Source organism: Lipomyces japonicus (genome assembly GCF_038497905.1).
Source record: "Lipomyces japonicus strain CBS 7319 unplaced genomic scaffold V1514scaffold_2, whole genome shotgun sequence".
Lineage (NCBI taxonomy): Eukaryota > Fungi > Ascomycota > Lipomycetes > Lipomycetales > Lipomycetaceae > Lipomyces > Lipomyces japonicus.
In genome coordinates, this window is record NW_027117814.1 from 339,124 (window position 1) to 367,013 (window position 27,890).

Genomic DNA, 27,890 nt, shown 5'->3' on the forward strand with positions numbered 1-27,890 from the left:
GTGGAGAAGAACTACGCCACGCACGGTGGCTTTTTCACAAATTAAATTGATCAAGCTAGCTTACCCCTCCGGTTTGCATCCGGGTCATTCAATAAACAGCCAGGCATTGTTCACAATATCCGACTAGCTCGAGTCAGATACGATTTGCAGAAAGTTGTGTTCATTATTATTATTATTATTATTTTGAGTCTGTTTGACACAATTCAAGTGAACAAGCCGCCATGTCCAACATTGAGTCCCTCAGCAAAGATTTTAGCGAAAAATCAAAAATCGAGTTGACGCGGTCGGCATCATCTTCCGATACTGATGATTCCGCCAGTGACACGACATTGGAAAGCTTGTCCAGTGCTGATGACGCATTAGCTGACCGGCCGTTGCCCACCGCGGCCGAAGTCGAAGCCGCCGTGAAGGTCAAGAACGATGCCAACAAGCAATTAAGCCTGCGGCATTACAAGTCGGCAATTGATCTTTACACGCAAGCGATCGAACTTGATCCCACCAAGGAAGTATACTGGGCCAATCGGGCGCAGGCTTACATTTTGGACGAATCCTACGGTGCCGCCATCGCCGACGCGACTCATGCCATCTCGCTTAACCCGGCGTACGTGAAGTCGTATTACCGGCGTGCGGTCGCATACACCGGCATCTTGCGACCAAAAGATGCGTTAAAAGATTTCAACACGGTCGTGCAAAAAATACCTGGTGACAAAAGTGCGAAATTAAAACGAGACGAATGTCAAAAGATTGTGCGCCGGTTGGCATTCGAAGCCGCAATCACGGTCGAAGAGGAACCGTTGGTTTCAGATTCAATAGATTATGCATCCTTGATTGTGGAAGATTCATATGATGGTGCCAGGCTGGAATCCGTGACTGAAACTGGCCAGCTGGTAATAACGCAAGCATTTATTGACGACATGATTTCGAGGTTCAAGGCAGGAAAAAACTTACACAAGAAATACGTACTGGCGATAATTATTGAAGCCATGAAAATATTCAAAAGTGAGCCCACCATGGTGGAGATTGAAGTCGGCCAGGACGAGCTCTTGTCTGTGTGCGGCGACACGCACGGCCAATTTTTTGACTTGCTCGAATTGTTTCGGTTTAACGGCGCGCCGTCGAGTAATCATGCTTATTTGTTTAATGGTGATTTTGTCGACCGAGGTTCGTGGTCGACCGAGATTGCGCTGACATTGTATGCGTACAAGTGGTTGCTGCCGGGCAAGTTTTTCATTAACCGAGGCAATCACGAGGCTGATGAGATGAACAAGGTTTACGGATTTGAAGGTGAATGCCGAGCCAAGTATTCGGAAAAAATTTTTAAAGTGTTTTCTGAATCTTTTTCCGTGTTGCCGTTGGCCACGTTGATTGGGAATAATTATTTCGTGTTGCACGGCGGCTTGTTTTCGGACGACACCATAACGCTCGACCACGTTCGCAAGTTTGACCGATTCCGGGAACGACAGCCGGGGAAATCAGGATTAATGATGGAAATGTTATGGACTGATCCGCAACCAGAACCAGGTCGGGGTCCGAGCAAGCGTGGCGTCGGATTACAATTCGGACCCGACGTGACGGCGAGGTTTTGTGAAGCAAATGGCCTCATGGCCGTGATTCGAAGTCATGAAGTCAGAATGGGTGGTTACGAAATCGAACACGGTGGCAGGTTAATCACGGTATTTTCGGCACCGAATTATTGTGACTCGCAAGGAAATCAAGGTGCGGTTATCAACATTAAAAACGATTGCGAATTGACGTTCAAAACTTATGATGCGGTTCCGCATCCTGACGTTAAACCGATGGGTACGTAATTTTTTTTTTTTTTTTTTTTTTTTTTTTTAATTGCTAACCAAATATATTTTATAGCATACGCTAGTAATCTGTTAACGTAAAATAATTACGTTCTTTGTATATAGTGGAAAAAAAATTTTTTTTTTTTGGTTAACCATTTTGTATTTTATTTTACTTTGTTATTTAAAATCTAATTTCATAACTTCCCGCCCTTACCGCATATCTTACCCATTTGACAGAGTTATAACTCGATTTTTCAAAAACTTTTAAATACCGAACCAGCAAGCCACTGGACGTGAACATCATTAATGAGAATTGCATCGCCACCGGAGGTCGGGACCATGCCTTTGTTGTGGTCATGGACGACAACAATTCAGCCTCGCCAGAGAAAACGTATTCGGATCCACCAGTAAAACGGGCGATCCGCCAATTAATCGCGTTATCAGAAGGTTCATATTTTGCCTTGCCCTGAGTCACGCTCGACCGAACCGATGCCGTGTTGAGCGGCGTCGGAATCTTGATCACCACGTTTGATGCAAACAATTTGGACCCAAACATGGCTTTCACGGCCACCTGATATTCAACCCTGGACTTGCCGACTTCGTTGACGAGCACGTGCACCTTGAACGGCAGGTTGATGTTCTCCGTCGCACGATATTTCATTAATTCAAACTCACCATCCGGCGGCACAAAACTGATCGTTCGATCGGCATCAAACCGGCCCAGCCGAACGCATTGATGAAACTGGCAATCCTCTAACGACACCGAACCGGCCGCTGCCTTGGATGGGTTCCGACCATGACCTCCGACATCTGCACCATCGCCATTGTCAATCAGCAAGCTGTCATTCAATCCAAACTTGCACTCCGGAGTGCCGGATAAGTAAGCCCGCAGTATGATCTGGCCTGTCACGTCGGCACGAAGAACCGTGCCGGTTGCACTCATGAGTAAATTAACGTCTTCAAAAACGTCGACAAAGACTTCGTTACGTCGATATTTAATATCATCCCTGCGCCATGAAAGCGCACCGGTAGCTTGCATCGTAATTTTGGACGTGTCCTCCTGGTTAATAAAGTCAGCTCCAAAATAATCAACACCTCGTCTGAGCTCGCATGAATCAACTCACCGCCGTAATTTCCGATCTAACACCTTCAGTCGTAATGTACATCTTTAACGTATCCGTCTCTGTATTTTGAGGATATCCAAAGTCATTAATTTCTAAACACGCAACGATATTAGTCCAAAATTTTTCTGTAAGTTCGTAAACAAAAAAAAAAAAAATCCTTTACCGTCTAATAATTCATAAATTAATGTAAAATTATTTTTAACCGCTTCCTCGTCAAGTTTTCCAAAATAGGCCCGGCCAAGTGATACGATCTTGTACAAAAACTCAAACACGAGTGCCACGTCCGTGTTTTGCCTTGATATGGCAACCAAATAAAGATTTTCATGCTTAACGTGACAGAACGTGGTCGTGCCCAAGGTTAAGACTGGTGATCGCACCTGCAAAAAAAAAAAAAAAAAAAAAAAAAAATTAATTGCGTTAGCATGAACTGAAATGGGTAATAATAATTTAAACATTAAAAAAATATTAGGGAATACGTGTTGTGTCATACATCTGGATTTGAAATTACTTGAATGCGAAATAGGTCTGACACACTCCGTCGAAGACCGTCTCGGTATACCCGAGATATTAATACTTCACCTTTCTGGTTATATAATATGATGGCAGAGATCATGATGTATTTGAGACTTCTGGCCCTTTCTTTATATATGTAATAATAATTATATTTCAATCAGATCAGTATAAGTAGGAAAAGAAATCTGCTTAAATATTGAGAATAAACAAATAAGTTGATCTGTGTTATAAGCCATTCATATCCTCAACACTCAAACCAGATCAATGCAATGTTTTCCCCCCCCTCTTTTGGACCTTAATTTTGATGTCGCACTGGGGATAACGAGATTCTTCTGAATGCGTGAACTTATTATACCTGAGACAATTTAGGTAATTATTTTAAATCAAATCCACAATAAAATTATCTGTCAGATTTAATTTTCAATGGCCCGAACGAGAATTTGTTGTACGTTTACTTTCGAGACGAACCGTACTTGTCTGGCTTTACCGTGCGAGATGGAAGTGTCGGATAAGCCCATGGCATGAATGCAGCGCGCTGCTTATGTCATACAACTGTTGATACTATACCTGGTTTAGGGTATGCCATAGCTATTTCCTTCCTGTACTTTAGACTCTTTCCCCGTAAAAATTTTTCTTTCTTTTGCTATCTTTGTTGTCTATTCAGCGAGGCTAATCTTTTCTTGAAGTTGCCCACTTTATGCACTTTATAAAGCCGTAGTTTAAACACTCAGACTCATCATAACCAAATAATTTGTATTATATATAACGCCTAGTACTTCATAACCAAAAACAGAAACAAAAACAAAAGCAAGCTAATCCAGGAAATGCGGTAGCAAAACGATAAAAAGACCCCATGTAAATTATATATTACCTCGAGAATGGATATATACGCCAATGTAAATATAAATTTTGTTATATTAAAATGGTTAGTCGTTCTCCCCCTCAATATATATATTAATTAATATTTCAAAATAGAATGAGTTCAGGCTTCGGCCTCGGCCTGAGATGCAGGCTCGTGATGATGCTTGGTTTTGGAATCAAGATCGAATTCAGGGGTCGGACTAAGCGGAGCAGCCACGATCTTTACTTTTGACTGTGAATTAATATTATGGTCGTCATGTTGATCATCTTCGTCTTTGTCCTCGCCGGCAGAGGAATATGCTGGTTCTGCCACGGCAACCGCTCGCGGGCCAAGTACGTTGTCGTGCTCGTTGCGGTTTCCTTCTAGATATACCCTACGTTTAATCACAAATTGGAACCTCCATAATGCACGAAAACAAACTCACCATGGTCAATCTCCACATCTCTGTCCTCAATATCGGATTCGTTATCTTGTATTTCCATTTCATCACTTCCTGCCTCATTATCACTAATGTCATCGTTGTCATAATCATCGTCATTGTCATCATCGTCGGATCCGAAATCATAGTCATCATTGGCATCTTCTAAAAAAAAACTATCTTCAACATCTTCTGGCTCTTCTAGCCATGGCTTGAAATCATCAGCCACGGGGTAAGCGAATCCTTGCGGTATATCTTTCCGTGACAGCTCAACTTGCCCTAATATGATGGTTATTAAAACAAATGAAATAAAATAAAACAGACAAATGAAGGAAATTAATTGTTAAACTAACGTTTGGCAATTAAATTGTACTCGTCTCTATTTGTTCTCCATTGTACCGATGCATCTACATTTGCTGGCGAGTCTGGATTCGGATCTTCTAATAATGACAGTATCGATATCAAGACCGACTCGGCATTCTACATATGCACGCTCGGGTAAGCAAATGAAAAAAAAAAATGATTCAACCAATAGAGCTAAACTACCGTACCTGAGCAGGACTCCATCGTTCCTATAAAAAAAATCAATAATTGAAAAATTTCAAAATTAAAAAAAAAAAAAAATAACAAAACTTACGCCCGCATCCTCACCCGACGCAGTGTCTTCACCCGCGTGTAAGATTGAAATGCATAATTGCCCGTCACGATAAACGTTTGGATGATAAAAAGGTCGCAAAAACCTGAATTTAGGTGGATTAAATGGATAATCAATAGGGAACACCATTTCTGCCTATAAATACATGCGTGCTTGAGCAAAGTTTGTCGCAGCCATGCAGGCATCATCGCACATGATTTCGAATCCACCATACCTTGAAATAGGCGCCATAGTATATCGATTCTGGATTGAGCACCATTATGGCTATGTTCCTATAAATTGAACGGGCCCATTAGTCAACCGTTATCATACATTATACAGGCTAATTCAAAGTCGCTTTAGATGCAAGTGAATTGTGAGGCAGCATACCAATGATAAGCATTATCATTTTTTAACTATAAACAATCAACCGTTAGTTGAAACCTCAATATTATTATTTTTTTTTTTTTAAAAAAAAAACTAGTAATAATAATGGCTAATGACAAAAATATATGATACAAACCGAAATTTCAAATGACGGTTGCTTGCTGCGCTTAACATCCGTCAGGTCTCGGTATTGGTTCAGCAGTAACCTTGCTGATGCACTGCTTGTTTGCAACGACATGTTCGCGTTCCGTTTCAGATAGGAATTATTAGAGAATATTAAAAAAAATCAAAATATTAAAATAAATTATCTCGATATGCAGGCCACTTTTCATTAGATAGAAAGCCCGTGTAAATTGATTGCAACAATAATGTTGGCCTCGAGTGCCACCCAAAATTCCATCATCGCGCGGCGCATTGAAAACAGCCCCGGTACCTTGGTAAACAACAATACGGCCAAATAATTCTATTAATTGACTAAAAACACAGTCGCAGCAGAAACAACAAATAACAATAATAACAATAATAATAATAATAATAATAATAATAATAATAATAATAATAATAATAATAAAATAATACCAATTTTAAAAGAGCAAAAAAAAAAAAGAAAAAAAATCGTAACCAACGCTTGACTAAAATCATATCGTTTAATCCGTTCGTTTTCTCTTTGCCAACCGGTCACCTTCCTTATACATTTCGTCGATTACGTTCTTGTACACCACTGCTATTCGCGGGCGTTTCAATTTTAATCTTTTGAATTAAACCATGTCAGCCCGATATTAAAAACAAAGTAAAATAAAATAAAGATATACATACGTGGGAGTCAAAGTATCATTTTCGATAGTGAACGGGTCGAAAAACAACCTTAAATTACGAACCTTCTCGTACCCTTGCAATTTTGTCGCGCCGGCCACCTTTTCAAGCTCTGCCAGCACGGCCTCACGAACCGCGACATTGTCGCAGGCTTGTTGCAACCCGGTTTCATCAAACGGGTCGATCTCGCGGTCAAGAATATGCGATGCGAACGGTGCGAATGCTAACGGCTGGATTTGCCCAATGCCAACCAGGAATGCCTCTAACGAACTTCCGTAAGCAAACAATTGTTGAATCAGCGGGCAGCCGGCCAAGTATTTATTTTCAATCTGTTCTGGCGCAACGTATTCTCCCTGTGCAAGTTTAAAAAAATTTTTAACCCTGTCTATGATGTACACCCGACCAAGATGATCAATTGTCGCAACGTCACCGGTGCCAAACCATCCTTGATCATCAAACGATTGCCTGGTCTTGTTTTCATCCTTGTAATACTCCTTAAACACGGTTGTGCCGCGGACAAGCAACTCGCCTCTCGGCCACGGCTTGTCCGTCGTGAGATAAGAAAGATCAGGCACGTCACGTAGCCGAACTTCTGTCGTGACCGCAGGAGGCCCGCAATGACCCGTCGTGTAATCATTTTGTTGTCCCACAATGCAGCCACCGTGTGTTTCAGTCAAACCGTAACCCTGAATCACCGGAACCCCGAACGCAACTCGCAAGAACTGGTGAGTTTCAGCCGCCAATGGCGCTGAACCAGACACAATCGATGCCACTCGGTTCATGCCCGCGTTCGCCTTCACCTTACGCGAAATCAGGCGGTCCCAAACAACATGGTTACTGGTACCTCCTATTTCCAAATTGTGTAGTTTAACACCTAATCCGTGCCTAGCAATTGCTGCTCTCCACCCGACAGCGTCCACAGTCTTCTCCTTAATCCCTGACTCGAACCGGTTCATCATTCTTGGCACGGACGTGAACGCTGTCGGTTGCACGGTTCTTAAGTCTTGCAAAATTTTAAACACGTTCCCTCTAAAAAAGGCAATACCTGCGCCAGCAGCGGAAGCAATGCCCAATGTTGCTCGTTCATAAATATGGGCAAGGGGGAGGTACGAAAGAACCATATCTACTTTGTCATTTGAAGTACGAGGCAAGTGACAAAACCCAACCGCGAGCGCGGCCACAAAGTTGGCATGAGTCAAAACGACGCCCTTTGGTTCAGATGTCGTGCCAGAGGTATAGTTTATTGTTAAAATATCATTCGGTTTTGGCGGACTATGAAGACGCGGAAATTTCCTACCTAATTCTTCCACCTCCGAAATCGTATAAATGGTCACGCCCTTTTCAGCAGCCCATGCTTTTAAAATGTCCCCCTTGCTTTCAGCCGGCAGATCATCGTCTGATTGCAGATCGTCCATGGAAATAATCACTTTTAAATATTTAAGCTCGCCTTGAAGTGACAATACACTTGAAATATGCTGAATAATAATAATAATAAAAAAAAATAGGTTAAATGCACATCCCAATACTTTATGTTATTAAATGTAACTTACATTAAGCGATGCTACTAGTATTGGCGACTCAACAGAGTTGAGAATAAATTCACTAGAATCAGGGCCCAAGCTATACTCCACATTAGATCCGTTTTTTAAAAAGCAACGTGATTGTTATTTTATTTTATCTCATACTTATCATAGAGAGGCACCACAATCAGGTTATACGCATGACATGCCAAATCAGTAATGACCCACTCAGGCCGATTTTGAGAAAACAACGTGACCGCAAACCTGTCTGAATTGGTGTTGTTGGCTACAGTTTTATTCAAATGTACCAAACCAGCGCCTAAATCAGTTCGTCGTTGTGCAACTGTGGCATATGTTTCCCAAACGTAAGAAGACCACTTGTCAGCTGCTTTGTCTACCAAATATCGCTTGCCAAGACAGTTGCGATCTGAGTATCGTTTATATGAATATTGAAACGCATCATATTGAGTCCTAATCTATAAAAACCCCACCTCATTAACTAACACATTTTTTTGTTTTCGAATTAATCTTGCAATTTCTCACCAACGGGTGTGGTGACTGAATCAGACGATCAGCTGCAGCCACATTTCGGTAAACGGGCGAATGTCCTGGTTCTTCTGTGCCTTTAATCGCGACACCTTGAATTTCACCTGGTTGTGTCGTAATAACCGTAACCGAATCCTTATCGAAAATAGGTCCGTCTGACGAAACTGGGGCGACTAGTAAATCATCTGCACCGGGCTCCTGCGGTCGTGCGAGCCTCGTTGCCATTGCACAATACAAGTCTCTTAATACAACCTTATGATAAAAAAATGAAAAGAAAGCTAAAAATATATATATATATACAATGGCGAGTCAATAATTCTATAAATAATCGTAACCGCAATTTGCTCTCAAACTGCAAAATCTACTTAGAAAGTTAAGTGTACATATAAACGTGCTAGCCTCGTTGATCAGCAGGATGCGGCAAATAATATCAAGTCAATGCACGTCAAAATGCTTGTGAGAAAAAGGTAAATTCCCCAGTGTATGACTTGGGGTGTTTTTTTTTATTTTTCTGTTGCTTCTTTATATGTCTTCTCCGTGACCCTTGTCGGTAATACTACACAATAAATAAATGCGAGTGGCTGATTCTAACGGCTTAATGTAACGGTAGCCGCCCAGGGGTAGGGCTACGACACCTTACCCTGATATATATATAAACCTCTCTCCTTGCCTATTGCTAATTCTTCTCTCTTTAGTGTTCCTATTATATGTATTCACTGGCAATAGGTAAGTTTCTCTCTTTAGTGTTCCTATTATATGTATTCACTGGCAATCGTTGTACAATATATTACCTAAACATTTATAAACCCTATCCCTCTCCAAATAGCATTACACTTAACAGATCACGTGATTAATTTTGAGCTTCAACAATAAACCAAATCACAGACCACCAAAGTGCAAACCTTATGTTTATTAATGGCAAAAAGCATGTGCATGGGCTACATAGATGGATAATTTTTTTAAGACGGTAAATACATCAGTACATTTACTACAATTGTTATATCTAATTCAAATGCTTAAATTAAATTTAATACCAAACCAAAAATATTAATTATTTTTATAAATTTAATACTAGAAAAGCAAATCAATACATGACCAAAAAAAAAAACGCCAATATTAGAAATGAACCTCTTTATACATCTATTTTTGTCCAATCGTCTTGCTATTAGCGCTCATGACTAGTCATAACCAACAATCCCGTATATAAAATATACTCTTGGCTTAAAACACATAGTAGAGCAACATAATTTGCAGTTTCAAAAACCCATAGATTAATAAACTACTAATTAAGAGACAAATCTAAAATCAAGTCTCTTATTGCCCTTATCAGTCGTCGTGGTCAAGTAATGATTCTTTTCTTCTGTCGTCTTTGCATTCCAAATAGCATCACGTTTCTTATTCCTGTACACGTAGTAAACCTTGGCAAGCGCATAAATGGCAATACTCATGCACCCAAGAGCAATCAAATCAGTATTACCACGCTTGTACAATGGCGCGTCATCCTTTCGGTAAATATAGTTGCAAATGATGCCACCAAGTTGGCACCACATGTTGTAAACAGCTGAAGAGACTGTTCGCGTGCGCACTGAATTCGAGTTACGCGAGGTCCATGCGACCTGGGCAGCGTGAGGAGTAGGGTGGCCAAGTAAAATAGTGGTGACTGCATATTTACTCCACCTGTTTGTATGGGTTCCGAATGTTCGTAATGCAATAAGATTCGGAAGACTCCATAACTGTGCTAAAATTCCAAAAAGGGCACGCTGGTTGGTTCGCTGAATAGTGTAATTAATTACCATCATCATAATCAAACCCAAAACTGTGCGCGGCAGACCCATAAGTGTAGTCTGGAAAGTAGTGAACCCAAGTTGTCGAAGTGTCAACGAAAGATAAGTACCAATGGTACTAGTAGACATGTCAAACGTCAAGCCAATAAGATAAATAGGCCAGATGTCGTAATCACAAAGGGCATCCCACAAGTTTCTCAAATTAAGAGGTTGACGATTATGCATATCTCCCTTGGAAGGATCATCACGGAGAATGCGATTCACCAAAATATACTCTTCTCGTTCGGTAAACCATCCTTTTTGTCCACGCAAGAATGACTTGGATTTAGTTGGGGCGGGAAGCATGAAACCGTAAGCTGCAAGACCAACCAACAGCGTAAGAATACCCTCAATCAAAAACAACCATCTCCAACCAGCTCTGCCCTGAACACCGCGCATGTGAAGAATGCCGAAACCCAAAAACGCGGCAATAATGTTTGCAAGAACATCGGCTGCCCAGAAATAACTCAATCTGACAGTTAATTCAGCTCCCGTGTAAAAATAAGAAAGATACAGAGTACAATCGGCAATGAAACCACCTTGCAATACTCCAAGAAGACAACGGGTAGCAAAAAAAGAGCCACGGCCGGTGAGCCAGAACTGAGACAAGGCAACAATAGACCATAACACCATTTGAGTAGGAACCCATCGATCGGGACCAAGTTTCTTACTGATCAACTGAGAAGGCAGTTCCGCAAGAAGGAAACTGACCGTGAAAATGGTATTACCATTATTGAAGTCTAATATGTAAATTAGCTCAAGCACTAAGAACAAATAAAAAGAAGGCAAAAAAACACATACCATTAGTTGTCATTTTGAGATTGGTAAGGAAGTTATCAGCAGTGGCCTGACTGATATTGCCACGATCAAGCTGTAAAGCACCAAACATAAGACCAACGAAAAACATGATCTTCCAGTCGAGCTTGCGTAACAATGTCTAGTCGAAGTTATTAGCTACACGATATGATTTTTTTTTTTCAGACTTTCACAGATACATACGATCTCTTCCCGCCACGTCCATCTCACGCTGGGATCGAATCTGTGAAGATTCTCATACTCCGCGCATGGCTCATAGTGCTTGCGAAGAACTTCGTCATCAAATACTGATGGCTGAGTAGCAATCGCATCAAGATCAATACCTGACGGACCATTCCATTGCCAAAAAAAAAACCTTTTGGGCTTGGTGGTCGCCAAGTTTAGGGTGTCATCGCTTATGCTAGAACTACTCCTGACAACGGTGTTGTGCTTCTCATTGAATGAATCCGAGTCATCGATCGATGCCGTCCTGATAGACACTGCTTTTTCGTGATCAGACATTTTTTTTTGTCTTTCGTTTATCTTAATATCTTTTCAAAATAAGAGCCGACACAGTCATTTATATAGTAGTGATTTGATGACATGCTCGATGTTTTTTTCTTTTTTTTTTCTCTTCTTCTTTGGATAGCAAGTGATATACGAATATCGCGATTTAAATGGCGTCATGTTAGTGCTAACCCGGTGTAGAGTCGGCGTACAAGAAGGGGGTACCTAATGTATGTTGTGGGTATTTTTTGAGAAATGGGTATTATACTCCAGGTGTATCCACATAGTGCGAATAATACCGTAAAAGCCTTCCAGAATAAAAACCTAATATTTCCACCTGTGGCAAAGCTTGGAAATCAATAATCAGAAACAATTGTGCCTCCAAATATGTATCGAGCAGTCTAGCGAATCCATCTATTTTGCATGTCTCGCGCAGCGAAACAATTGAATTATGGAACATATACAATAAGTTAATAAGTTACGATTATTGTGTAAAAAGCTTATTTTATATGAATATAGAGCAGTATTATATACACGGCCTTTGAAAATCTTGCGTTAAATTCATCGGTACCAGCACAGGTATCGCGATATCCAGATCACCTGGTTGAAATTATTTATCTGTCGGTATAAGAGGTTTGGCTGTAAAATGCAAAGCACGCAATTGCTGAACGATTAATATAAAGTGAAAACAAGCAACTGGAAAAGCTTGTTTCAAACACCGCCAAGTGCAAGCCGCACGCCACCGAGACTTTGCTGTTTGAGGTTAGCTCAGGGTGCCTTGCAATGCAGGTGTGTCCTCTACACGTATCTTCTAACACGTGACCTAAAGATTCCACTGTCAGGACCCTGCAACGCAAAATATACACGTATAGAGAAACACGGGAGAAAGAATATAAAGAAAGGAGGAAAGAAAGAAAGGACAAATGAAATACGGGCTCCCTTCCCAGTTATAACACACTCAGAAACTCCTCCCCATATCCCTTATCGTGCCATTCCCCGTACGCTTGCCCACACAATACGTGCGTACGGTGTACATCAGAGTGACACACAGGTACAAACATACATTGTATACCGTGGTTGATTAGAATTAACCATAAAAACTTAATAATACAAGGACAGTATTAGATAGTTAGGAATATAGGCGAGAATATCACATTTCTCGCTCTGTTTTCTTTAAATCTCGCCCATCTCTTCAAATGTGCCGACAACACGGTAGGTCGATGAGGGCGACCCTAAGACCTAAGGGCTCACAAACTTATTGAGACGTAGTAACTGAGTTCATCACGATCACTAGACGGAAAAGAAAGTCTTCGCTATTTATAGTCCGCCGGGGATAGCACACTGCTCGATCTCATGTCGGCGTGTTGATGTAAGTAAGCAGTGTAATAAAGAATGTGTCATGGTGTCATTAGCACCACAAGTCGCAGCAGCGATGTTAGCATGGAAATAAATGCTGAACTTGCGTGCAAAGTTGACAAGTTGTACCTTCGGAAGCAGCAGCAGTCAGCAAATAAGCCAAAATTGCTGTCGTCTTTCTCAGACGGGCTTACTATTTGATCTTGCGATAACTTTAGCCTAGAACCAGGTATACGGGAGATAATGTCAACTTCCTTCCGAGAAGAGTCAAGCTGTACGGTGCATATACTTAAAATTGTTTACTATATGTATAGTTACAGTCTATACCAACACAATCTGTGAATTCATGTAACAGCGCATTATATGTATTACATAATATAGCACTACGGTGTTCCGCCAGCACAGACCAACAAATATGATTTTCCGGTTGTTCGATTTCATTTAAAAGTTCGTTTTGTTTTTATTATGTACGCATTCAAGATTGCTAACTATGTTAGTACAACGATATTGACAAATAAATTGACTAATATTATTATAAAGTGCTTCGCCATTTGAGTAATCCATTATATAATATAATAAACATATTTAAATAATTTAAACTATTCTTCTTAAATTAAATCTATTACTAAGTAAAAAAAAATTTCCTTTATAAACTCCAACCAAAATTGCAGCTTTCTTATGTTAACTCATTAAACACCAAGCCAATTAAAATAATCTATTGAATTCTTTTTTTTAAGACGCAAATCTAAAATCAAGTCTCTTATTGCCCTTATCAGTCGTCGTGGTCAAGTAATGATTCTTCTCTTCCGTCGTCATGACATTCCAAATGGCATCACGTTTCTTATTCCTGTACACGTAGTAAACCTTGGCAAGCGCATAAACAGCAATACTCATGCATCCAAGAGCAATCAAATCAGTATTACCACGCTTGTACAATGGCGCGTCATCCTTTCGGTAAATATAGTTGCAGATAATACTAGAAAGCTGGCACCACATGTTGTAAACAGCTGAAGAGACTGTTCTCGTGCGCACTGAATTCGAGTTACGCGAGGTCCATGCGACCTGGGCAGCGTGAGGAGTAGGGTGGCCAAGTAAAATAGTGGTGACTGCATATTTACTCCACCTGTTTGTATGGGTTCCGAACGTTCGCAATGCAATAAGATTTGGAATACTCCACAATTCTGCGAGTATGCCATGGAAGCAGCGCTGTCCATACCGCTGGATACTATAGTTAACCACCATCATCATAATCAAACCCAAAACTGTTTGCGGAAGGCCCATAAGCGTGGTCTGGAAAGTAGTGAACCCAAGTTGTCGAAGTGTCAACGAGAGATAAGTACCAATGGTACTAGTAGACATGGCAAACGTCAAGCCAATAAGATAAATAGGCCAGATGTCGTAATCACAAAGGGCATCCCACAAGTTTCTCAAATTAAGAGGTTGACGATTATGCATATCTCCCTTGGAAGGATCATCACGGAGAATGCGATTCACCAAAATATACTCTTCTCGTTCGGTAAACCATCCTTTTTGTCCACGCAAGAATGACTTGGATTTAGTTGGGGCGGGAAGCATGAAACCGTAAGCTGCAAGACCAACCAACAGCGTAAGAATACCCTCAATCAAAAACAACCATCTCCAACCAGCTCTGCCCTGAACACCGCGCATGTGAAGAATGCCGAAACCCAAAAATGCGGCAATAATGTTTGCAAGAACATCGGCTGCCCAGAAATAACTCAATCTGACAGTTAATTCAGCTCCCGTGTAAAAATAAGAAAGATACAAAGTACAATCGGCAATGAAACCACCTTGCAATACTCCAAGAAGACAACGGGTAGCAAAAAAAGAGCCACGGCCGGTGAGCCAGAACTGAGACAAGGCAACAATAGACCATAACACCATTTGAGTAGGAACCCATCGATCGGGACCAAGTTTCTTACTGATCAACTGAGAAGGCAGTTCCGCAAGAAGGAAACTGACCGTGAAAATGGTATTACCATTATTGAAGTCTAATATGTAAATTAGCTCAAGCTCTAAGAACAAATAAAAAGAAGGCAAAAAAAACACATACCATTAGTTGTCATTTTGAGATTGGTAAGGAAGTTATCAGCATTGGCCTGGCTAATATTGCCACGATCAAGCTGTAAAGCACCAAACATAAGACCAACGAAAAACATGATCTTCCAGTCGAGCTTGCGTAACAATGTCTAGTCGAAGTTATTAGCTACACGATATGATTTTTTTTTTCAGACTTTCACAGATACATACGATCTCTTCCCGCCACGTCCATCTCACGCTGGGATCGAATCTGTGAAGATTCTCATACTCCGCGCATGGCTCATAGTGCTTGCGAAGAACTTCGTCATCAAATACTGATGGCTGAGTAGCAATCGCATCAAGATCAATACCTGACGGACCATTATACTGCCAAAAATAAAATTTTCTAGGCTTGGTGGTCGCTAAGTTCAGGGTATCTTGACTTGGACTAGAAAGACCATTGACAACGCTGTCGCGCTTCTCACTGAATGAATCAGAGTCACCGATCGAGTTGGCCTTTATGGACACAGCTTTTTCTTGATCGAAAGACATGTTTGAGCTTTGATATATCTATCTAGATATTTTATTCAAATGAAGAGGTAGACTCATTCTATATATAATGTTCCAATAACATACATGGCTTTTTTTTTCCCCTACAACTAAGCAAATGGTATTCGAATATTGCCATTTGAATGGCGTCATGTAATGATCCCCCGGGCAAAAAGAAAAAGAAGAATTCAAGAAATAGAGTATGCTGAACAAACATATAGGCGAGGCAAATCTTGTGATAAAAAAAAAGTTTCTTGATTAAAAACCTAAATATATAGATATATAACATATGTATCCGAGTGTTACTACGGCTACATGAAAGTTTGCCAAGCATGAAATATAAACTATAGTGAGAATGCTAAGTTCAAAGCACGCAATTGCTGAACAATTGAATCGATGTAAAAAACAATAGCAAATAGGAACGCCAAACATAAAAGCCGCACGCGGCCCGGACGAAGCTATTATTTGAGGTTAGACTCGGAGATATATACTGTATATGCTTGTGGCAAATGGGGTTGACCCTGGTATACTACCACACGTTCACAATCTTGTCCCAACTTTTATGATGATATTTTTGCGGTCATTGCGTGAATCGGCAATTTGCGGATTGGTGGCAATGGAGGTTTTGCTAAATCGCGATGTACGTATACACTAACGTCTCTCCACATGATTCATCCATCTTATGAAGTAGTTTATATGTTGTGTGCGTTATAGTAACATCTATTGCACCGTAAGATAACTATATATACGGTACAATTTTATAGTGCAGACCACCCAGGCAATGAGACAAGCTTTTGGCAAGCTTTTGATAAGCTTTTGCTTATTCACTTCTTGTGCCAATGACTGAGTTCAATGCAAGTAAGGACATGTGCCTAAGTATGTCCGAAAAAATTCACCATTTTTAATTCCCATGCCGTTTTTGTTGCATGCAAAGAGGTCTTGGCTTATTGTTAGAGTTCACCGTATACATACATATAGTTTTAGCGTGTAACTCTATAACTTTGTCTTTTTCTGCCACTTTGCCTGGCAGTACTTTTTTTTTCCACTTAATAGTATTAGCAGAAAGTAAGATAGTTGATTGTATTTAGTTAATTCTTAAATTACCATTTACGTTATCGGCTCCGGACTGCATACACTGCTGGTTCTGTATAATAATAGATGCCGTGAATTGTGATAGATAATTACGTCGTGGAGAAAGAGGTCGGGCCAGCAAAAACGCTATGGGCCCGGGTATTTTTTTTATTTAGCAGGTCATGTGGGTCGTGACAGCGCTATTTTAAGCAAGTAATTTTTGCTGTGCAACCTTGGACCATTCTAGGAGTGAATACGAATACGGTACAGTCAAGTAAGACTTTAGGCTTATTCGTTTGTATTCGCATAACTATACAGTTTATTCATATGGTAATCGTATTTCCTATTTAGGTAAAGCGTAAAGGTAGTTACCCTAAAAAAGTTTTTATGCAAACCTGGTAAATATGGGTCTCGTACCTTATTACAAATGTAAAGTGACGTGCTGACTATGCGAATAATTGCGAATGATCAATTTCTTTATTCAAGATTGCGTTTCCCTCACCAGAACCAGATTCGAGACCGAATTTATATTCGAAACCTCCGTTCAATTTATTTTATGGGACTACGGATGATAATCCACAAGCGTGGCTCGTAACAGTCAAAAATCATTTAGTCGTGGGACGCATTCCGCGGGGGCTCGACTCCATAGTTATTCGTATGTACTATAGTTTTATTCGTATGTAGTATTGTATTCGTATTTGACTATACAATACGTATAAAGAATATTCGCGTATCGTAGACCATTCCCAAAAGAATCGGTCATGGTATATAGATAGACACATTAAAAAGAGAAAAAAGTTAACTATCGTTGTGGTCAACTTACTAATTAACTGTGCAAGAAAATTTTAACGAGTACTTTAAATAAATTCAAATTAATCATCCCTCCACACAACTGTTCAGTGTTCGCTCTAAAAAAATATTCCTACGCTCTCGACTAGGTAACCGATTCCGACTGTAAAATATATATGGGGTCGGGGTATGTAAGGTGTGTGCCATAATTATCCATAATTTCTTGCTTGTTGCACTGTATAGAAATCAAAGTGTTTGAATCCATTCAAATGCTATCTCATCTGTTGCGAATCCATTTTCGCTTACTGCAACTATCCACGTATCTTCCTTGAGATATTGGAACCAGTCTTGCAAAATAGCTCTGCCTGGTAAAAACCAAGAGTGGTGGGATAACGAATCCAGTAGCGTTTATACACTCAATAAGCGAGATTAATTCATGTGTTGGAGCACTAGGAAGCCGTGTAGCAGCTTTTGAGAATGGCGTAACATCTGTCGCATTACCCCCTTGGCCAATTTGGAAGCCAGTTTCACTAAAACTGTAGATATTTGAAATCCTCTACATTAAATTTAACAGGATCGATAGGCTTCTGCTTCACAATCTCGTACTCAGGGGGTAATCTTTTGCTAAAGCGACACACCCAATTGCTGCAAACGCTGATCGACCTCAGGGTGCATCCTTTGGAGGGCAATATTTGCATGAAATTTGATTATGGGCACGCGTAGCAGGTAGCTTACAACTTGCTAGATCAGTAAGTAATACATCACGTTCTTGGTCATCGGAGTCGGAGTCGGAGCCGGGGTCGGGTCGAGGTACATAATTCCGTTAATTTTCAAATGAAATAATTCCATGACCTTGACAAGTTGAGACAATACGATGACTTTTCTTCAATATGAGATTCAAGATGTGTAGTTGAGCTCGTGTTGTGAATTGCCAAGTGCTAACGAGAGCACTGTCTATAGATTACGTAACTACTGTAGCGCCGAAGGGACACAAAAGTGCACTTTTGTAGTCTAGAGGAATTGGGAAATGCCTAGAATGACAACGAGATCCAAAGCCAAGGAAGAGCCTGGCGCCTCGGAAGAAGAGTTCCATTCGGAGGAAGAACGACGAGACCCAGCGGAAGAACCTACTGATAGGTTGGGAGCTCTTACAATGATGGTTGAGACGTTGTTGACCCGGTTTAACCAGATTGATCTCGAACTGCAGGCTGTCCGCTCCACCCAAGAAAATTTGAAAATGGGAGGGAAGCCGAAACAAGACAAAACATATGACACACCGGTCCGGAGGGAAACCCAATCGCCCTCACCAGACCCAGAAGCGAAACTGGAAGTCTGTTACGGAAGACCGAACCTATATACGAAACCTCCATTCGACTTATATTATGGGACCACGGACGATAATCCACAAGCGTGGTTAGTAACGGTCAAAAATCATTTGGTAGCGAGGCGCATTCCGCGGGACAGTTAGGTAGCAGCGGCCACCTTAGCCCTACGTGGCACGGCAGCCGAAAATGTACGAATTGCAACACGAGAGCTATACGACGATAGCCTTGATGCATCCTTGACGTGGACAGAGTTTCAACAAGCTGTTTGCTCGGGTTTTGATTTTGAACACTATTGTGAAAGACTTGTGACAAAGATGGTTGCCTTGAAAGGTTCGATTAAAAACCATCCTTCTTTCAATCGGAACCTGAATACATTTTTTAGGGTTGTTCAGTCAAATTCCAACCTCGTATATGTCGTTCCATAGTTTAATCGGAAGTTTTGTCGCAATGTTCCCGGTTCAGTTAGCGGCAATGATTCGAACTCGAGCCTTCAAAAATCGCGATGAAATGATTGCTGCCGCCAACGCAGCTGCGACGATGCTACCATCAACGGCACGTCAGGAAGGAACCTCATCTCGTCCTTCAAAATGGATTCAACCAAAGCGAGCAGAGTCGGTTCAAGTAATCAACATCACGACAAACGCGACAAACGCGACAAATCGACAAAGAAAGCCAAAGGGCAGCTGATGTTATAACTGTGGAAAGAATGGACATTTTGCTCGAGCGTGTCCTCAAAAGAATGGAGCACAAGACCACGAGAATCTCTATCACATAGAAGAAGTAGTAGCTCCAGAATCTCTGGAGAGAGACCTCGAATTCGACCAGCTAAATAGGGAGGCATTCAAATACCTCCAAGTGTTCGGGGAGAATACGAACAATATAACGACTCCGGAACAAGTGGCGGCTGGGACCAAATATGTTTACAACCTAAAAATCGGACCAACAGCCACTCAAGCCTTTTTCGACTCGGGATCACAAAGCAATTATTTGGACCCCGACAAGGTGACGGTCGATAAAGAAAGAGTTCAACATATTGAACCGCCCATTAAGATTCGCTTTGCGGGGATCGAACATCAATAATGATTCACTCAGCGGTCACAGTACCAGTGAATATTGGAGACCTCTCGGTGGGAACCATGCATCTTTACTTGATGCGCGGCATGAGTTACCCATCGATTATAGGGCGTCAATGGATGATGAAATATGATGCTGGATTAGTTTGGAAGGAGAAGACACAACACCTTCATTTCAAACTGGAAGGGGAAAGCTACGAGATGTCCCCCTCTGCACCTACAACTAAAGCAGTCAATGCAGCATCAGAAACAGGATTGGCCGAAGAAATCCAAAAAAAGCATCCCACCGTATTCGATGAAGGCCGAATCGGCCACACGCAATCAGATACGCCACCTCATGTGATTGATACAGAAACAGAAAGAAGAGCCATACGTCTGAAGCCATACAAGATGTCCCCAATTAAGTAGAAGTACTTAAAAGAATTTATCGATGAAGGACTGAAGAAAGGCACCATCCAAGCCTCAAACAGCAACTGGTCAGCGCCGACTATATTGATTCCGAAACCAAACGGGTCATATCGAGTTGCTGTAGACTATCGAGCTCTAAATAAGATAACAAAAATCGATAGTTATTCTCTTCCAAGACAATGAGTTATTTGCCTTAGTTAACGGAGCGCAGTATTTCTCCTTGTTTGATTTGATATCGGGATATTATCAGGTAAAAGTGGCAGAACAAGACCGTGGTAAGACTGCCTTTGTGTGTCCGTTTGGCTTATATGAATCCAGAGTGATGCCATTTGGACTGTGTAACGCACCGGCTACATTTCAAGCGCAATGAACGAAAAGGACCATTTCCTAAACATCTAGTCGGTACTTGGGTGAAGAGAATAGCAGACCATCGAGCGAACCGCTTTGCTCTAAAGTGGGATGGACCTTTCAAAGTAGTAGAAGCATAACTGAACGACACCTATTTATTAACGACTCCAAATAATCATGTTATTGGAACGACCCCGACCCCGACCCCTTATATTTATGCATCGGTTTGCAATTTTTTTGCCGAAATATTTTGCGATATGGAAAAAAATGAACAGTAGAAATTCGGGGTAAGAGGTTGCAACTCAAACTCAAGTTATAAATCTCTGACAACTTCAATTCCACAATACAATTAGTACTTTGTGATGTACGCCCGTAGTATAAATTTTGGCCGCATCGTAATCTTATCCATTTCTACTACCTACATATTTTCCAACCTGAAATGGTTAAGATTTTACGATTAGTAGGAAATTAACAAACATATTTGGTAAGTTACCTGTTCCATTTTTATTTCTGTTCCAAAGGTCACGTGATATATTTTAAGATGCACCACGTGTGAGTAGAATGATTTAACATTTACAGGGATTTCAGTCTTCTGTTGAAGGTCAATCTGATTAACAACCGACAATTTCTCTTTTTTTATTAAATATTGAAATTTCGCATTTTATTTAGGCTAGATCGTATTTGAAAAGCTTTTCAATATGTCATCTGGATCACCATCACATCAGCACCAACAAATACAACAGCAACAAGGGCCGCCTCCGAAGGCACCGCAATCGTTAGCCATCGCTTCATTTTTGCGACACAATCCCGAACTCAAGCAACGACAGGGCATACTAAATGGCAAGCGGCAAGATTTTTTTCGAGTTAAACGTGCACTGCGCGCGTTGCAATCATCACAGTACAAGGCCGCGCAGCAAAAACCTGGCAGCTTGCTGCCACCGGTGAACAACGAATCCGACGCGATCGACGTGTTTCGGCAATTGCCAATTAATTCGCTTGCCATCCGGGTTGAAAAGCTAACCCGAAAGATCTTGGAAGAGAAAAAAAAATTGAACCCGAATGCACAATTGCCGCCTGCATCGGCGCTTTCAAAAACAAAGGGTGTGGCCACACTGGCGTTCGTAAGGGAACAAGTCGTATCCGCAGATGATGACATTTACTATGTTTGGCTTTGGGAAAAAGTACCATTTACGACATATGTTTACGCCGGATTAGCTCTCGTGGCTATCTTTGCTATCGTGCTTTTCCCCATTTGGCCACCGAAGTTGAGACTGGGAGTCTGGTACTTGTCCATGGGATTACTCGGCCTTCTCGGCGCATTCTTTGCTATGGCAATCTTTAGATTGATCTTGTTTGTGATTACTTATTTTGTTGCGTCGCCTGGGTTATGGTTGTTTCCTAATCTGTTTGAAGACGTCGGCTTTGTTGACAGTTTCAAACCTTTGTATGGATGGAACGTACAGCTAGAGAAGAAGAAGAAAAAGAACAAGAAACACAGTAAGACTGCTGCGAGTACAACTATCAAAGTGGTTAAGGATGAAGAGGAACAAGCTGTTGAACAGACAAATTCAAGTAGTTAAAATAATGGTTCACAAAACTCTAAAAATATAAAATGTACTTCATTTAAACATTGTACAATATTTTTGTTTAATTACAAGACATTAAAATCAACAAAATTAAAGAATCCGCTTCCTTCAAGATGTGAAAATATAAAATTAAAACCATGCCAGAAAATCCCGTCAATAACACCAAAAAAAAAACACCAAACCAAAAAGCCAAATTCACAACTTTGTACGCTTTTTTAAGAAACAAAAAGAACAATGATCATGAATAATTAAAAATTTGAACCTAACCTTGCTTGGTTGGAATAGGAGGGAGGGGACCGGACGGTGGAGGGCCAGCCTGCGCCAATCTTCTATGAAACTTTTTTGAACTATTATTGTAAACAAAATTGCGTGAATTAATGGAATAATTGCTCTTAACTTCAGCGCCATTATCAGCACCAGATGAGATTTCATGGTGCTGGCCATGCTGATGGTGACTGGTTTGTGATTGAGGTTGCGTCGCGCTCCGGTACGAATTTAGACCTGCCAACGAAGCAAACGTAACAGATTCCCTTCGTGCCGGAGGCGTTGATCGAATCATGACTGATGCCAATGAATCTTGCAAGGATACAGAAGACGCCGATGAAGAAGATGAGGATAACGATGTTGCCTGTGTAACTGAGTACTGACTCGCTGCTGAAGATACCGAACCTTTATGTGACTGTTGCATTGGCTGAGCTAACGACGTACTCGAACTCGTTCTTGACGGCGGAGTTCCGGTCTTCCCTAGAGAAGAGACCGACAGATTCGTCTTTGTCCTGGATAACGAATCGAACCTATTCGCCGGTATACCGCTCAATGCCGAACTTGAGTAAGCAGATAAATCTGTTTCTTGCTTTAATTTGTTAGGACTGCTGCTTGAATTGCTGTTCATTTTAATCTGAGCACGAACTAGTTCCATCCATCGCATAAACTCGCTTTGCTCGTCAAATATTAAGAGTAAAGTTTTAGTCTTTTCGTCTCGAATTAATGAAATATGATGATTATGGTGATGATGATGATGATGATAATTATTATTACTATGGAGTTGGCGCTGATGGTTAGAAGAAAAATTCTGATTCTGGTGGCGAACTGAGATAATCGAGGATCGACTATGCAATGAATTTGGCGCTGCTGTGCTGTCAAGAGAAGGCGAAGATACGTTCCTATGAAAAAATAAAGACGTTCGCTTGGACGTCGTCGCAGATGACGACGTTAGTACAACAGATGCTCTTTGTGATCGCCCGACGAAAACGGTTGAATTACTAGCCGACCGCGATTGCGACCCATGTTTATCAACTTCACCAATTTGACGTGGTCCTGTCCGTTCGGACACGCGAAGAACGTATTGACGTCCAGGAACGTCATCCGACGCGTAGGCAACAGCTTCGTTAGACAGGAGTAAGACTTGTTCTGGTACAGATTGAGGTCCCGGTTTAAAGCCGTATCGCAAAATTGCCCGTCGCAACAGTACAAACGTGCGCTTGTCGAACGCATGCTTGCCAAATTGGAAAATTGAATTCCGCGAGCCGTAGGCCAACACGTCAACCGCCACGGCGCTCATGCTGGCCTCAGCAAACGTAAGTTTTTTAAAAAACGAATTAACTTGGCTTGAAGATGCAGCCGCAAAGTCAATCATTGACGGGAACGTTGCCACATATTGAACATCTGGCATGTTTGCTGAAGACGCCGGTGACAACGATGTCGGAGACGTGACTGCTGATGGCGGACGATACCAGCCCTGCTCAGACGGAATTGGGCTTGGAATTAAATTGTCACCATTATCATAAGATGCCGATGTTGAAAACCTTGACAGCCATTTTAAAGGCACTTTAAATCGAGAAGACGCTGTGGACGAGATTGAGTGGTCACTAGAAATTGAATGATGAATGCTGTTTAAATCCGAGTCCTTTGTGAAGGCATCATCTTCTGACTGTAATGACGTGCGAGACCGAGGCATGCTCTGTCTTGTGGTTAGACGAACCAGTCAAGGTCCCCGGTTCCCCTGCAATTATAAGTGGACAATTCAAATGCCGAAATAACGGAGTATCGTTATATATATCGAAAGTAAACCAAAAAGAGCTAAGACCAATAGTTATGACAGCAATCCAATTATATATAATTTATCAGACGCATTTCACCATGTCCTAATCAGTCTCATCGGCGACGACTCAAAAAAAAATTAAAAATTGGGTTTTAATTCTTTTTTCCTTGAATTGCAAAAGAGGAAAAAAGTAGTAGATGGTCTTTTCCTCTTCTCCCGAGCTCCAAATCGAGGGGGTTCCGGGTCTCACAGAATAAGCGTCTGCAGTGTACAAAATGAAAAATGTGAGGAAAAAAAAACCCAAAAATTTGTCTGAAAAAAGTCAAAAGTCACTTAAGGTTGATGTTACTTTAAACCTTATCTTGGACTTGGCTGATCTCGGGATCAAAAGATCAAATCTTGAATTGGATTGAATTAAATTGAATTGATTGAAATTGATCGGAGATTCGATACAGGATCGATTCATATTTTTTTTGGACTTAAGAGTCTAAAATCCGATCTTTGTCAAGATGGCAGACTTCTCGCATCTGGTGATCGGTGCCGGCGTGGTCGGTTTGGCTGTGTCGGCACGACTGGCCAGGCACCGCACGGCATCGGTACTCCTCGTCGAACGTCACAACGCTATAGGAACCGAGACATCGGCTCGAAATTCGGAGGTCATTCATGCCGGGCTGTACTATCCCCCGGATTCACTCAAAACAAGGCTATGTATTCGAGGGAAGCATCTCTTGTACCAGACCGCGGCTGAGGCGGGCATTGCTCACCGAAAGTGTGGTAGGGAGATATAAATAATTTAAATATGTCGGAAATGTTCGCTGATGTGTCATTTTGTTTTTACAGGCAAATGGATAATTGCGCAAAATGAAAATGAACACGAGTATTTGGAAAACTTGCACGACAAGGCAAAAACATTAGGGGTACGTGACCAATCAGAATATATCTGACTTGCCTTTTTTTGTTTTTATGGCCATCTAATCACTCGTGAGCACAGATTTCAACAGAATTTATTCCTTTATCTCGGGTCAAGGATATTGAACCATCAGTTCTTGCCCGATCGGCAGTTTTGAACTCGCCCACGACTGGAATCGTGTCTGCTCATGAACTGATGGCATATCTGCACGGACAGTTTGAATCGCATTCCGGTGACCTGGCGCTGGGCACGGCCGTGACCCGCATTGAGTACGATGCAAGCCGTAAGCTTTATAACGTTCGGTTTCGCACGATCACGGCCGCATCTCAACAACATGACAGCGACGAAATGGAACTCAAGTTTGAAAACGTGGTTAACTGTGCCGGCTTGTCCGCGCCCGCCGTGTCCAATCTTTTGCTTCCGCAACACAGACATGTCATGCCCTTTTACGCCAAAGGTTCATATTTTTCATATGGTTCTTCGAAACCGAAAACAGAGAGACTTATTTATCCATGCCCAACCGGGCATGCTGGACTGGGCACGCATTTGACGCTTGACCTGGCCGGCCGCATCCGATTCGGGCCGAATGTCGAATGGGTTGATTCACCTGCCAATTTGGCACCTAGTGGTAATCAACTGGATCAGGTTTATGAAGCAGTAATAAAATATTTACCTGGCGTAGACAAGTCAGCCTTGTCGGCTGATTATGCTGGAATCAGGCCCAAGATCACGGGCCCGGAACATAACGCGTTTACAGATTTTGTAATACAAATGGAACAAGGCTTCCCCGGATTTGTCAATCTGTTAGGAATTGAAAGTCCAGGATTGACATCGAGCTTGGCTATTGGAGAATACGTGGAAAATTTATATTACAAGTCCAGTTAAAAAGAAATGCATCATCCTGTTGTTTATACTAACCCTAGCCCATGGTTTTTAAATGCCAAAATTGACAAACTCAGACATGCCTCTACAAAAATACTATACAAATATAATTTACAGACAAGAAAATGCTGATTATAATTACAAGGAAATAGATGAGATCGTTTCCTCATCCGTTGGCAGCTCGTCATCATCATTAGTTATGGTTACGGATTTTTTGAACTTGGCGGTAGCACCAGCAACTTCGATCTCCCATTCAATCACATATGTAAGTAACCCTACGTCTTGCACTTCGAATTCAACGTTTTCACAATCACTTGGATTATCCGCAGTACCTCCAAATACCCAAGCAAACGATGCCGTGTTATTACTGGCAGTGTGGGATTGGATTGCCAACCGCATGTCATGAACGATTTGAAATGCTATCTCGCTGGCATGGCTTGCATGCCGCAGGTTGGCTGAGTCGGCTAGTTTGTGTTCCACGATTGCTCTGATTTGGTACTCTGTGGTGTCGTCTTTTTGCTGACTGCTACTGCTACTGCTACTACTTCGACCACTACTGGTCATATTATTTGAAGCTATTGAATTTTCTGATATCGGAGGCCGCCCACGACCGATTGAGTCTTGAGAAACCCACGCCGAAGATACTGCTGGGCCATGTCTTTTCCGGCGCTTAGTTACTGCGTCTAGTTGAAAGGCACCATGGCCGAACTGAAAATTGCACGTTAATATAGATACTTTTTTTTTGTATTTTCACATCTTAACTAAGTAACTCACCTGAGCTGGGGCACTTTCTTGGCTACTTGGGATCCTGGGTTTTCGTTGCCGAAGTTCCGGCAAGAGTGCTCTCAAAGCAAGGTCTTCTTCAATTGGAACATCATCACGTGACAATGGTTGACCGGCGTTTGGATCCGGGATCATTGTGAAGTATTCGTGAGGTTTGCCCATGCACAGCTCGAAAAATGAGTCCATATGCATAGCTCTCATCCATCTCTAAAAAAAATGATGTCATTTTTGAGCTTGCTTGATTCGATAAATCATATCTTATATATACTTACTTTTAATCGCACGGCGTATTGTTGAATTTTCTGTGATGATTGGTCTGGCGTTCGTTCGACGCCAAGGTCGGTCACTAGTTTCGTCCAAGTTTTGATGTCACCAGTGTCGAATTGTTTAAGCAATTGGAACAATTTAGCTGCATCAAAAGATTTGCCATCACTTTTAGGTACATTCCTGAACGCGCGTTGGAGGTCAGACGTGTCCGTATTGATTGGTAGCATGGGATTGCAGTATAGAATAAATTGTACAAACGCGGTTTCGATTTGTTTTGTGGTTAATTTTGGGCCAATCGAAATCTCAGGGAGTGATCGATCGGCTGGTTTGAACGATGATGGTGCCGGTTCAATTGCAGTCAAGCCGGTCAACCTTCCGGCGCTAACCCGGCGGTCTAATTCTGGATTTGCGTGGAAGACTGATTGACCTGCAGGGTTGGATAATGAGCGATACATTACCGCTCCTCTTGTGGCTACTGCACTTGCTGGTGATGTTGATATTGCGACTGTCATGTCGGCAATGGATGATGAAGAAAATGATGAAGTTGAGTTGCACGAGGTCAATGGAGACGGTCGATTAAGCGGTGAAGGTATGACGTCTGCTGAAGAATCAGGTGATTGAGAGTTAATCCGAGAAATTGGGTCAGCATTGGTTAAAGTTGAACTTGCAGGAGCAAGTGATGGCTGCTGATTTGGCGACTCGTTTTGTGGTAGCGTTGAATGTGGAGAAGGTG

General features: G+C 41.6%; 13 protein-coding genes across 13 annotated transcripts; 6 read left to right on the forward strand and 7 right to left on the reverse strand.

Annotated features, from left to right (window-relative positions):
• Position 1: 1 nt before the first annotated feature.
• V1514DRAFT_67853 (Metallo-dependent phosphatase-like protein) lies at positions 2-1,930 on the forward strand. Its single transcript, XM_066930103.1, has 2 exons — positions 2-1,800; positions 1,864-1,930. Exons 1-2 carry the CDS (start codon positions 222-224, stop codon positions 1,887-1,889), a joined length of 1,605 nt encoding a protein of 534 aa, XP_066785954.1. The 5' UTR covers positions 2-221; the 3' UTR covers positions 1,890-1,930.
• V1514DRAFT_67782 (Mu homology domain-containing protein) lies at positions 1,860-3,737 on the reverse strand. Its single transcript, XM_066930101.1, has 4 exons — positions 3,405-3,737; positions 3,078-3,291; positions 2,915-3,006; positions 1,860-2,850 (listed from the first exon to the last, which is right to left on the reverse strand). Exons 1-4 carry the CDS (start codon positions 3,525-3,527, stop codon positions 1,972-1,974), a joined length of 1,308 nt encoding a protein of 435 aa, XP_066785955.1. The 5' UTR covers positions 3,528-3,737; the 3' UTR covers positions 1,860-1,971.
• A 386-nt stretch (positions 3,738-4,123) lies between these two features.
• Positions 4,124-6,102, reverse strand: V1514DRAFT_324152 (ubiquitin-conjugating enzyme/RWD-like protein). The gene is made up of 8 exons (XM_066926374.1): positions 5,865-6,102; positions 5,732-5,757; positions 5,577-5,634; positions 5,345-5,497; positions 5,259-5,279; positions 5,061-5,187; positions 4,714-4,986; positions 4,124-4,651 (listed from the first exon to the last, which is right to left on the reverse strand). Exons 1-8 carry the CDS (start codon positions 5,964-5,966, stop codon positions 4,410-4,412), a joined length of 1,002 nt encoding a protein of 333 aa, XP_066785956.1. The 5' UTR covers positions 5,967-6,102; the 3' UTR covers positions 4,124-4,409.
• A 273-nt stretch (positions 6,103-6,375) lies between these two features.
• V1514DRAFT_340403 (eukaryotic long-chain fatty acid CoA synthetase (LC-FACS)) lies at positions 6,376-8,832 on the reverse strand (the record flags this gene model as incomplete). The annotated part of the gene is made up of 5 exons (XM_066929022.1): positions 6,376-6,478; positions 6,545-8,016; positions 8,092-8,161; positions 8,227-8,537; positions 8,605-8,832. 5 exons carry the CDS (start codon positions 8,830-8,832, stop codon positions 6,376-6,378), a joined length of 2,184 nt encoding a protein of 727 aa, XP_066785957.1.
• A 1,061-nt stretch (positions 8,833-9,893) lies between these two features.
• V1514DRAFT_274860 (major facilitator superfamily domain-containing protein) lies at positions 9,894-11,747 on the reverse strand (the record flags this gene model as incomplete). Its single annotated transcript, XM_066924872.1, has 3 exons — positions 9,894-11,170; positions 11,232-11,367; positions 11,430-11,747. 3 exons carry the CDS (start codon positions 11,745-11,747, stop codon positions 9,894-9,896), a joined length of 1,731 nt encoding a protein of 576 aa, XP_066785958.1.
• A 1,890-nt stretch (positions 11,748-13,637) lies between these two features.
• V1514DRAFT_324163 (major facilitator superfamily domain-containing protein) lies at positions 13,638-16,019 on the reverse strand. Its single transcript, XM_066926375.1, has 3 exons — positions 15,357-16,019; positions 15,160-15,295; positions 13,638-15,097 (listed from the first exon to the last, which is right to left on the reverse strand). Exons 1-3 carry the CDS (start codon positions 15,675-15,677, stop codon positions 13,821-13,823), a joined length of 1,734 nt encoding a protein of 577 aa, XP_066785959.1. The 5' UTR covers positions 15,678-16,019; the 3' UTR covers positions 13,638-13,820.
• A 500-nt stretch (positions 16,020-16,519) lies between these two features.
• V1514DRAFT_324169 (uncharacterized protein) lies at positions 16,520-16,866 on the forward strand. The gene is made up of 2 exons (XM_066926376.1): positions 16,520-16,719; positions 16,779-16,866. Exons 1-2 carry the CDS (start codon positions 16,601-16,603, stop codon positions 16,846-16,848), a joined length of 189 nt encoding a protein of 62 aa, XP_066785960.1. The 5' UTR covers positions 16,520-16,600; the 3' UTR covers positions 16,849-16,866.
• A 1,695-nt stretch (positions 16,867-18,561) lies between these two features.
• V1514DRAFT_357133 (uncharacterized protein) lies at positions 18,562-19,742 on the forward strand (the record flags this gene model as incomplete). The annotated part of the gene is made up of 3 exons (XM_066929656.1): positions 18,562-18,972; positions 19,003-19,189; positions 19,242-19,742. The coding sequence occupies 3 exons, from the start codon at positions 18,562-18,564 to the stop codon at positions 19,544-19,546; spliced, it is 903 nt and encodes a 300-aa protein (XP_066785961.1). The 3' UTR covers positions 19,547-19,742.
• Positions 19,743-19,938: 196 nt separating this feature from the next.
• Positions 19,939-20,340, forward strand: V1514DRAFT_317537 (uncharacterized protein; the record flags this gene model as incomplete). Its single annotated transcript, XM_066925844.1, has 1 exon — positions 19,939-20,340. One exon carries the CDS (start codon positions 19,939-19,941, stop codon positions 20,338-20,340), a length of 402 nt encoding a protein of 133 aa, XP_066785962.1.
• A 761-nt stretch (positions 20,341-21,101) lies between these two features.
• On the forward strand, positions 21,102-22,360 carry V1514DRAFT_324173 (translocation protein Sec62-domain-containing protein). The gene is made up of 2 exons (XM_066926377.1): positions 21,102-21,172; positions 21,358-22,360. Exon 2 carries the CDS (start codon positions 21,387-21,389, stop codon positions 22,266-22,268), a length of 882 nt encoding a protein of 293 aa, XP_066785963.1. The 5' UTR covers positions 21,102-21,172; positions 21,358-21,386; the 3' UTR covers positions 22,269-22,360.
• On the reverse strand, positions 22,289-24,583 carry V1514DRAFT_324175 (uncharacterized protein). Its single transcript, XM_066926378.1, has one exon. The coding sequence runs from the start codon at positions 24,229-24,231 to the stop codon at positions 22,537-22,539; it is 1,695 nt and encodes a 564-aa protein (XP_066785964.1). The 5' UTR covers positions 24,232-24,583; the 3' UTR covers positions 22,289-22,536.
• Positions 24,584-24,636: 53 nt separating this feature from the next.
• V1514DRAFT_324177 (putative FAD-dependent oxidoreductase) lies at positions 24,637-26,372 on the forward strand. The gene is made up of 3 exons (XM_066926379.1): positions 24,637-25,089; positions 25,156-25,232; positions 25,307-26,372. The coding sequence occupies exons 1-3, from the start codon at positions 24,825-24,827 to the stop codon at positions 26,108-26,110; spliced, it is 1,146 nt and encodes a 381-aa protein (XP_066785965.1). The 5' UTR covers positions 24,637-24,824; the 3' UTR covers positions 26,111-26,372.
• Positions 26,246-26,779, reverse strand: V1514DRAFT_274964 (uncharacterized protein; the record flags this gene model as incomplete). The annotated part of the gene is made up of 1 exon (XM_066924878.1): positions 26,246-26,779. A coding segment is annotated over one exon (534 nt), but the record flags the coding sequence as incomplete, so codon positions are not given.
• Positions 26,780-27,890: the final 1,111 nt, after the last annotated feature.